This window comes from Sapajus apella, unplaced genomic scaffold, assembly GCF_009761245.1.
Source record: "Sapajus apella isolate SASKATOON/1434 unplaced genomic scaffold, GSC_monkey_1.0 scaffold220, whole genome shotgun sequence".
NCBI lineage: Eukaryota > Metazoa > Chordata > Mammalia > Primates > Cebidae > Sapajus > Sapajus apella.
The window spans coordinates 553441-563830 of NW_022437160.1; the positions used below are offsets into that span (position 1 = coordinate 553441).

At 57.3% G+C, this 10390-nt stretch overlaps 1 protein-coding gene across 3 annotated transcripts in view; it reads right to left on the bottom strand.

Annotated features, from left to right (window-relative positions):
- CYTH2 (cytohesin 2) overlaps window positions 1–10390 on the bottom strand; it is a 10838-nt gene extending 448 nt beyond the window's left edge. Inside the window, exons 1-11 of one of the 3 annotated variants that reach the window (XM_032270987.1) lie at window positions 9892–10390; window positions 8951–9098; window positions 8782–8848; window positions 6735–6853; window positions 5809–5889; window positions 5048–5160; window positions 4733–4881; window positions 4056–4167; window positions 609–685; window positions 427–498; window positions 181–335 (exon numbers count right to left, since the gene is read on the bottom strand). In XM_032270987.1, the coding sequence (XP_032126878.1) occupies window positions 181–335; window positions 427–498; window positions 609–685; window positions 4056–4167; window positions 4733–4881; window positions 5048–5160; window positions 5809–5889; window positions 6735–6853; window positions 8782–8848; window positions 8951–9098; window positions 9892–10366 (1568 nt within the window). In that variant the 5' untranslated portion in view covers window positions 10367–10390. Of the gene's footprint in view, window positions 1–180; window positions 336–426; window positions 499–608; window positions 688–3042; window positions 3840–4054; window positions 4168–4732; window positions 4882–5047; window positions 5161–5808; window positions 5890–6734; window positions 6854–8781; window positions 8849–8950; window positions 9099–9377; window positions 9817–9891 lie in introns of those variants that run through there. The other 2 variants (XM_032270989.1, XM_032270988.1) reach the window with 2 other exon arrangements.

Here is a 10390-nt window from a genome sequence, read left to right on the forward strand (position 1 = left end):
CCCTCCTCCCTCAGACCCACGGGTCCAGGCCCCCAGGCCCTCCTCCCTCAGACCCAGGGGTCCAGACCCCAGCCCCTCCTCCCTCAGACCCAGGGATCCAGGCCCCAGCCCCTCCTCCCTCAGACCCAGGGGTCCAGGCCCCAGCCCCCTCCTCCCTCACACCCAGGGGTCCAGGCTCACTCAATGGACTTGATCCACTCATCCTTCTCCTCCTGCGTAGGGGCTGAGATCCGGTATACCATATGGTTGCCCTCCACCACCCGGCCATCCGCCTCGGTTTTGCAGGCTTTGATGAGCTGCCCCTTGTTGTTGGGGATGTAAAGCTCAAAGCAGTTCTGGGGACGACAGGGGAAGGGTGAAGGTGAGAGCCAGCCCTGGGCAGAGGTGGCCTGCCCTGGCAGGAAGGTGTAGAGAGAGGGGTCTCACCGGTTTCCGGGGGTCGTCCACCTCTCGGATGCTCAGATTCTCCAGGGGGATGATTCCTCGGGGCTCCTTGTCCTGAAGAAGCAAGTTGGATAGAACTCAGACTTCCAAATCCTCACTCCACGCTGTCCAGGCTCCCAGCCCCTCCTCCCAGGACCCCAGAGCCCAGCCCAGGTCGCCCTCACCGTCGTGTACTCAAAGTAGTAGAGGCAGTTGTCTGTGAGGATAAACCAGCGCCGCTTCCACGTCTTCACCCGGCCCCCTGAAAGGGAAGGGGTGGGAGGGGGCCTGGGCTCAACGGAAGGGGACAGGGCCTCTGGGAGGTGGGAGGGGCGTAAGAAGCAAAGCAAAAGCAGGAGAGGCGGGGCTCCTGGGGCCTAGGACAAAGCCGCTGCGTTGGGGGGAGACAGACAATCAGGGACAGGTGTGTTGGGGCTCCAGGAATCGTCCACCCCCAGCTTGGGGCTCCACTTTTCTAGGTTTGTCAGCCCCCTCCTGCTGTGGGCCGGAGGCCAGGGCAGCCCCCTCCCCTGTCTAGTGATGGGGGACAAGGACAGATCGTGTACCTACCTCCTGGGGCAGACAGCGAGAAAGCAGGCAGGACCAGGTGCAGGAGAAGGGAAGGCGGGAGAGCGGAGCACCCCAAGAGCCGCAGGTGACAGAAACAGGGTAGGTGCGGGGCGGGATGTGCAGGGGGCAGGGCAGAAAGGTAAACACAGAGACAGAGAAACACGCAGAGGGAGGGGAGGGAGAGAGAGGGAAGAAAACCAGTTACATCCACATGAGGGGCGGATGACCGAGGCCCCTCCCTCCCAGAGAGGCCAAGGGCCCTGAGCCCCAGGTGGAGGCTTGGAAAACCCCTTGCATGGGCAGAGGGCCCCAGCCCACCCCCTAAGGTCTGTCCCAGGCCAGGAGGGTCCTCCCTTGACATGGTGAAAGTGCCTCTCCCCTGTAGGTGGGAGGAGGCAAAAGCCCCAGTCTTTGGTCAGAGGTGGATATGGGGGCCCATCTCAGCTCCTGCACAAACTGGCTGTGTGACCTCAGGACACTCTCTTGGCCTCTCTGGACTCCAGCCTGGAGACTCACTTGGGCCCACACCTTCCTGTGGCAAAAGGACCTGCTTTTGGCTTCCTCGTGGGCCCAGGGTTAAACAGTGAAAGTCATAATGGCTTTTATTAGCCAGGAAGGAGGAACTGCGGTCGCCCATCTCCACTCCTGCACTGCCACCTTTAAGGAAGGGACGCCCCTCTCTAACTGGCATAACGGGAACAGAGGCCCTCTGGCCAGAAATGTCCCTGGGGCTGGTGGGCAGCCTTAGATGGGGCCCAGAGCCAAAATGAGGAGTGAGCCTCAATTTCTTCATCTGGGAAATGGGAAAGGTTGCTGCTGACGGGAGTATTTTTTTTTTTTTTTTTTTTTTTGTTGAGACGGAGTTTCACTCTTGTTGCCCAAGCTGGAGTGCAATGGCATGAACTTGCATCACGGCAACCTCCATCTACCTCCCGGGTTCACGCAATTCTCCTGCCTCAGCCTCCCAAGTAGCTGGGACTACAGGTGCGCACCACCACGCTCGGCTAATTTTTGTATTTTTGTAGAGACAGGGTTTCACCATGTTGCCCAGGATGGTCTTCATCTCTTGACCTCCTGATCCGCCTGCCTTGGCCTCCCAAAGTGCTGGGATTAGAGGTGTAAGCCACTGTGACCGGCACAGGAGCAGTTTTGAGGGAAGCAGTTCCTTGTGAGGCTGGCGCCTTCCTGCTTCTCTTTCTAGCCTGCCCACTGCCAGGTCACTCAAGGACTCAATTTCCCCCAACACGGTCTGCCTCCCTTGGATCCAATACAGGGATGGGGACTGGGGTTGGCTGAACAGTGATTTGCATGTTGCATTTTTATTTGAGAGAGACAGGGTCTTCTGCCGCCCAGGCTGCGGTGCAGCGGCACAATCATGACTCACTGCAGCCTTGACCACTCGGGCTCAAACAATCCCCCTGCGCCACCACGCCCGGCTAATTTTTTTATTATTTTTGTAGAGATGGGGGTCTCATTATATTGCCCAGGTTGGTCTCAAAGTCCTGGCCTCTAGCAATCCTCCTGTCTTGGCCTCCCAAAGTGCTAAAATTACAGGAGTGGGCCCCTGCACCCAGCCTGACTTGCATATTTTACATTTACCAGGAAACCCTGGCATCTGCTGAGGTGGTGACGCCCTGGTTTAAGAGCACAGTTCAGGCCAGGTACAGTGGCTCACAGCTGTAATACTGGCACTTTGGGAGGCAGAGGTGGGCAGATCACGAGGTCAGGAGTTGGAGACCAGTGTGACAAACATGGTAAAACCCCATTTCTACTAAAAAAAAAAAATACAAAAATTAGCCCAGCATGGTGGTGCATGCCTGTAATCCCAGCTACTCAGGAGGCTGAGGCAGGAGAATCACTTGAACCTGGGAGGGAGAGGTTGCAGTGAGCAGAGATCGAGTCACTGCACTCCAGCCTGGGCGACAGAGCAAGACTCCATCCAAAAAAAAAAAAGCACAGTTCCACATGGGGAGGCCCCCAAGAGGCAGAGGCCAAAGCTGCCCTGTCCAGTCCTCCTTCCAAGAAGCCTGGCCTTGACCCCCTTCCCTGAGCTAGAAGCTTCCTCTGGGTTCTCCTGCTGTCCCAGGAAGCCTCCACTGTTGCACTGGGCTGTAGCTTCTCAGATCCGTCTCTCTGGAGCAGCTGTGCCCACTTCTGTTATAAACTACATCTAACTCGCAGGTGGCACCTGCTGTTACCAGGCGCCGCTCCAGGCCAGTGGCTCTCAACCTCACCTATACATTGGGAGCTCCTGGGGAGCTTTAACCATGACTGATGGCCCTCCTGCCTCTGAGAGCCTGACTTCAGAAGTCTGTGGCCTGGCCACCGGACTTTTCCAAGTGCCCAGGTGAATCTCACGCGCAGCCAGGGCTGTGAACAACTCCAATCCTCGTGCTAGCTCCTCACCACGCTACCATCCTGTCTGATCCACGCTAACCGACCGTGAATGTGCCAGTGCCACATGTTACGACGAAGACTCCCCTCTCCATCCCTGCTGGGCCTCCCGACTCATCTGCACCAGCCCTGGGTATTCCCTCCGAAGCCAGGAGCCAGAATCTGGGATAGATTTCCTCGCTTGTTGGGTTTTCTGCCTGTGGGTGGCTGGGACAGCCAGGGCTCTGGGCCTGATGCCTTGGAGTGCAGGGTCAGTCCTGCCTGGGATCCTGGGAATTCTTCAACTATTGCCAAGGGAATAACAGGTTCCAGAGGTGGGTCTCCCTCAGGCTGGGTTAACGCAGTAGAGAGAAGCCAGAGTGAACTCTCCCCCACAAAAGGACAGCATCACCTGCCTCTCACTGCCTCCTCAGCCCAGCTCAGGGCCTGGCACAGAAGGGCTCCATGAACATCTGTGGGTAAAGGGAAGGGGCTGGGAAGTACGTACTACAGGCCAGACCCAGTGCACAGGACTGATTTTATTTTCAGCCCCATTTTTTGGGTGTGGAAAACTGAGGTTCAGAGAGGTCGAATCATTTGCCCCAGCAGGTCAGTGTGGAAGCTGAGTCCAGGCCCAGGCCCACTAACTTCCCCCGAGGAAGGACCAGCAGTGTTGGGAGGGCACGTACCCAGCTTCAGGAGCCAGCCCTCCCGGTCCGGGTTGAAGAAGGTGTGGGTCAGGTCGTTCCCATCATCCTCAGGAATCTTGAAGGGCTCATTTCGGATGCTGTCGTAGAGGTTCTGAGGAGCAAGGGCTGTATCAGCCACTCCAGGCCCCTAGGACTCCCCAGGGTTACTCAGGGTTGGGGGAGCACCGAGACCCAGAGTGGGATGACTCATGGTGGGGAAGAGAGAGGGGTAGGCTGGGGAGGGGGCAAGTAGAAGGCAGAGAAGTGGAGGGAGGCTGAGGTGGGAGGGGAAAGAAGAGATGCCCAGGTGACAGGTGGAGAAGCCAGCTGCATCCTCAGAGAAATAAACAGATGGGGAATGAGGCCAACTGAGAGCCAGGAGGTGCGACAGCCATAGACAGAGAAAGACAGGCCAATAAAGTCAGGGCCAGTGCCTGAGACAGTCAAGAAGAGAAGCAACGAGACAGAGCAAGAACGAGAGAGAGAGAGAGAGAGAGACAGACAGGGAGGGAGGGGAAAGATCACGCACGAGCTGGCATAATCACGCCATCTGGGGGGTGAGGGCAGACACCAGTGACCCTGGGCAGACAGCTCAGGCACTAGGAGACCACAGGTGGGGTGGGGGTGTCTGTGGCAGGAAGAGGGACAGGACTGCGGGGCAGGGAATAGGGGCTGACCCTGAGCAGCTCCTCAGGCAGGTCCCCGCCCTCGTTGATGCCCCGGTTCATGGCCACAAAGCGCTCCAGGCCTGGCTTGTCGCGGACATTGGGGTTGTGGAGGCTGGTGTTAAGCATGATGACAGCGAAGGACAGCACGTAGCACGTGTCTGCATGGGACAGGGTAGGTGGTGACAACCCAGGCATGTCAGCCCCCCGCGCCCCCCTCCCCAGGACCCAGGATTCCCGTCTCCCAGCCCCCTCCCTCCCTCAGACCTAGAAGCCTGGCCCCGTCTCCTCTTTCTCTTTCCCAGGACCCAGGAGTCGGGGCCGCACCTGTGGACTGGAAAACCCCAGGGTTACACAGGCAGTATCGCTGGGCGAAGGCCTCCATCATCCGGTCAATTTTCTGGGCCTCTCCGGGGAGGCGAAAGCTCCATAGAAACTGCCTGGGTTGGGGAGGGGCCAGGATGAGTGCCAGGGCTAGCAGAAGCCCGTCCCCACTCTCGGTCCCTGTGTGAGAAACTGGTCCATGAGGAATCCCAAACTTCCGGCCTCAGCAGTTGGTTCAGGTATGGTCACATGATCCAATCTGACCAACAGACACTGGCCATGGGAGTGTTGTGGATTGCTACAGAAATAGCCTCTTTCTGCTAAGTTTGCTAGACAGGTCTGGGGTTGTTACCAGATAAGAGGGTCTGCAGAGAGCAATGCTGACACAGTGGTGAACACAAGAGACAGAGAAAGTTGGCTTTCTGCCACTATTTTGGCTCCTGGATATAGCTATGCCTGAAGGAGGCCATAACCCTGGACTCATGGTACAGGACACACTCAGTTCCCTAGTTTTTGTTTCTGTGTTTTTCTTTTTTTCTTTTTTTTTTTTTTTAAAGATGGGGTTTCACCATGATGGCCAGGCTGGTCTTGAATGCCTGACCTCAGGTGATCCACCCACCTCAGCCTCCCAAAGTGCTAGGATTACAGGCGTGAGCCACCGCGCCCAGCCTGTTTCTGTGTCTTTCTTGAGTAAGGTTTGTTGCTTGTAACTAGAAAAGCCGACAGGTACATTCCTGCCATGCCAAACCCCTCCCCTCACTCACCTGAGGGCCTGCACCAGATTGAGGTCGGTGAACTCATGCAGATCCACAAAAGCATGGAGTACTGCCAGGTTCAGCTCTTCCCTGGAAGGACGGGACAGAATCACATGCAGTTTGGAGAGGCCAGGGCAGGAGTATGCAGGAAGCAGGGCCCCAGGGAAGCTGTGCCCCCTCTTGAGCACCACAGCTGCCCTCTGCAGAGGGTGAAGCTTCCTGCTGGGCTCCCACACAGGCCTGGCCCTGGGGTGGGGGATGCTCAGAACACACTCTTGGGAGGAATACCTGCCTTGGGAACCCTGGTTAGGCCGTCCTTTGCACAGTTGGGAGAAATGCGGCAAGCACATATGCCACGGACCATCACCTCTCTCAAATGATACCCACACTCCCCAGATATCCAGACACAGTCCCCACAGCCCCCAGACATCCAGAGATGCTTCCCACACACCCCAGATCTCTATAAATCCCTGATTCCCAGATGTCCGCAGATGGCCTCCAATCATCTGACTCCAGTCCAGTCCCATGCACCCTAGGCTTCTAAATGATCCCCACAACTCCTAGGTGTGCACGAGGGCCCAATAGTGCCCACGGCTCCCAGCTGACCACACGGTGCCCATGCACAGCTGTGGTCCACCCATGGTTCTCACGCTCCCATGATACTTGAGAGATGTTCTCCACTGTTCAGATGTAAACGGATGCCTCTCCAGACACCCCCCTGCCAGGGAATTCCAGAAGGTCCCTGCATCCCCAGATGCTCTCAGTTGGCCGCAGGCTCCCCTAACCCCCGCGTCAGTCCATTCTGTCAGTCTGAAGGATGATCTGCCAGAGCGTCTCTGATGTCCCACCTGTGAGCTGCCAGTGTGAGGGCAGGAGCTGGGCACAGGGGGTGGGCGGGAGGGAGGGGCCCCACGAGCGCTGAGTGGTGGCCATACCTCTCCCCCAGGTAGTCCCCGATGGCGGTCTTGTTCAGCCCCTCGCCCTTATACAGGAAGCGGGCGATCTCCTCAGGTGTGTTCTGCAGAAGTTCGTTCTCCACCAAAAACTGGATGCCCTGGTGGTGGGGACAACAAGGTCTCAGTGCTGAGGGCCAGAAAGCCACTCCCCTCACCTCCCAGGGAACCTCAGCATCCATACCTACCCCCACCCTCAACAGACCAGGGCCAGCTTCATTTTCAGCCTTCTCACAGGTCCTTAAACCGACTCATAGCCTTTGCACCTCATGGCCCACCCTTTCTGCCTTTGCCTGGTTAACTGCAGCATCAACGACAGGGTCTGGCAAGGAACAGGTGCTCACCACATTTTCTTTCTTTTTTTTTTTGACAGTCTCACCCTATCTCCAGGCTAGAGTGCAACGGCGCCATTGCAGCTCACTGCAACTTCCGTTTTCCGGTTTCAAGCAATTCTCCTGCCTCAGGCTCCTGAGTAGCTGGGACTACAGGCACACACCACCACACCTGGCTAATTTTTTTGTATTTTCAGTAGAGATGAGGTTTCACCAGGCTAGTCAGGATGGTCTCAATCTCTTGACCTCGTGATCCACTTGCCCTGGCCTCCCAAAGTGCTGGGATTACAGGCGTGAGCCACCACGTCCAGCTTTTTTTTTTTTTTTTTTGAGACCTGGTCTCCCTCTGTTGCACAGGCTGAAGTGCAGTGGCGTGATCACAGCTTACTGCAGCTTCGAACTGCTGGGCTCAAGGGATCCTCTCACTTCAGCCTCCTGAGAAGCTAGAACTATAGGCATGAGCCAACACACCTGGATAATTTATTTATTTATATCTTTTCTAGAAATGAGTTATCACTCTGCTGCCCAGGCTGGTCTCAAATTCCTGCTTCAAGCAATCCTCCTGCCTCAGCATCTCGAAGCACTGCGATTACAGGCATAAGCCACTGAACCAGCCAATAAATGTTTGCTGAATGACTGAAAAGGGTTCCAGTTGCTTCAGGAAACAATAACGTGACAATCTGTTAGCAGATGCAGTCTCTCCAGGGCTGTGAACTCAGGACCCAGGCTAGACTGAGGCTTCTCTGAGTCTCTGTGCTATAAAGACCTCTCTGTTACTGCCATATCTCACTCTGAATTGTGCTACTGGTGTTTGGGGAGTGCAGGGCAGCATCTGATTTTTCTTTCAGTCTCCAGCATCATCCTAGACAGGATCAGGCTCTCCAGAGGCCTCGGAAAATGGGTGTTAAATGAGTATGTGAACAGGCTGGGCATGGTGGCTCACGCCTCTAATCCCAGCATTTTGAGAGGCTGAGGCAGGCGGATCATACGACTTCAGGAGTTTGAAACCAGCCTGGCCAACGTGATGAAACCCTGTCTCTACTAAAAATACAAAATTTAGCTGGGCATGGTGGCGGGAGCCTGTAAGCCCAGCTACTCGAGAGGCTGAGGCAGGAGGATTGCTTGAACCCAGGAGGCAGAGGTTGCAGTGAGCCAAGATCACATCACTGCACTCCAGCCTGGGTGAAAGAGCAAGATAATGTCAAAAAAAAAAAAAAAAAAAGTAAGTGAACAAAAGACTTTCCTGAACCTGGTGAACACCTATTCATCCTTCAAACCCGACCTGAATGTCTCCTCCTCAAGGAAGCCCTCCCTGACTCTACCAGCCTGCCTCCTCCCCCGGTCCACTACCCTGATACCTCCATCATGGCACCAGTCAGCCCTCGTTTGTGCATGTCACTTTGTCCACAGCCCCTACAAGACTCCAGCTCATCTTGGGACTAGAAGAAGTGCGCCCATACAAGTAGACAGTGCAAGACAACCCTCCCGCAGGGGACGCAACTAGGGAGTCAGGAGGGCTGGAACACTTTCTAGTGTTCAGAGAACAAATGGACAGCCAGTCTCTGAATCCAGGGATTAGGACCAAGTCTGTCCACCTAGAATAGACCTGGAGCCATCATGCTTCTGGAACCCGGAGGTGCCAGAAGTTCCTGCCTGGATGTCTGCCCAGCTGATCCCAGTCCTGTGGCCCCAGGCACCTTCTTAGGGTCCATGTTGAACTTCTTCCTGCCCATTGCCATCTTCCGGTTCCGCTGCAAGGTCTTACTGCAGGAGCAGAGAGCAGGGTAGGGGGCGGAAGGTCAACGCCTGGACATCCCTGGCCTCAGCCAACCCCACGCCCCCCAGGTCGTCCGCCCCAGCCCTCACCTGCCCTCATTGGCCTCCAGCCCCTCCACCTCGCTCATGGCTTCGCTGAGCTCCTCCCGCAGGCGCTGAATCTCCACCAGCAGCTCCTGCTTCCGCCGCCGGATGTTCTCCAGCTCCATCCGCTCCTCCGGAGTCAGGTCTGGGGGTTCTGGGGGTCAGGGTCAAGGTTTAAAAGTCAGTGCTGGGGGCCGTGAGCCAGAATTCCTGCAGTCTGGGGGCGGAGAGAGCTCGGAAAGGACACATAAGGGGCTTCCTATGTCTGGACCGAAGAACGGGCTGGGGGCCTGGATTCCAAACTCTCGAGTTCTGGGGGAGGAGTGGACTTGGGGCCCGGATTCCTGAGTCTGAGGGAGAAGGGGAATGGGTGCCTGAGCTCTTAGGTCTGAGGAAAGAAAGGGCTGGGAGCCGGAATTTCTAGGTCCATTACTTGGAAGGGGACTGAGGCCTTGGTTTTCTGACTCCATTCTTGGCGAAGTAGTAACTGAGGACTTGGGTGTCCGGACTCCTGGGTCCATGAAAAGTCACTACAGCCAGGAGAGCTGATGACAGCTCGAAAGAGTTGGGAAGGTGGGGCGGGACATCGACGGCCCCCGCCCCCCAAGATTTCTCCCCTCCCGGCAACCCGAGTGCCCCTCCCCGGCAGGCGCCGGGCTCGCCCGCCCCTCCAGCTGGAATGGTTCCGCCCCGGCCGCGCCTCCACCGCTCCATCCCGCCCCTCCCGCCGCCGCCGGAAACAGGCTCAGCCCAAACAATGGCCTGGAACACCCCGCTCTCGGGTCCAGCCGGAAGCCCGTCCAGCGCCCCACAAAAGCGGTGCGACGAGGCTACGACGGGACCCAACGTCTCTGGGTGGCGCGCACCAGGAGGAAACGTTCGCGGCGGAACGTTCAGGAGAAAACGCTCTAGCAGCTCCCATCCGACCCCGCCCCTCCCCGACCTACCATAGACGCCGTCCTCCATGGCGGCTAGGAAGGCCCGCGGGGAGTCCGGGGCAGTCCCGCCGGTCGGGCCTGGATCCGCGTTGGCCCGCGGGCTCTGGTGAGCCCGCTCAAACGCCCCGGGAGCCACCGCCGCCTCCTCAGCGCCAGTCCTCAGCGCTGAAAAGACTCTCCCTTCGTCTCCCAACCGCCCCTTCAGTAGGGACCGCCCCTCTTTTTGACACCCTCCAATCCACAGTGGGCGCTTTCGTCCTCCCCGCCCTCGACACCAAAGGATCGTCCTCCAGGTCCAAGAGTCGCACAAAAAGCTGATGTAGGTATGTCCGGCCGGAGGTAGACGGCCCGCGGGACCAATCGGATTGCAGGCAGGGCAGCAGGCCCCGCCTCTGAAACAACAGACAGCCTTTGACAGGCTTGCTCTCCAATGAGAAGCCTCGGAAAAGTGTTGCGTGGAGGCGGAGCTACGCGGAACAGACATGACGGCGCCTGCTCAAAGGCCTTG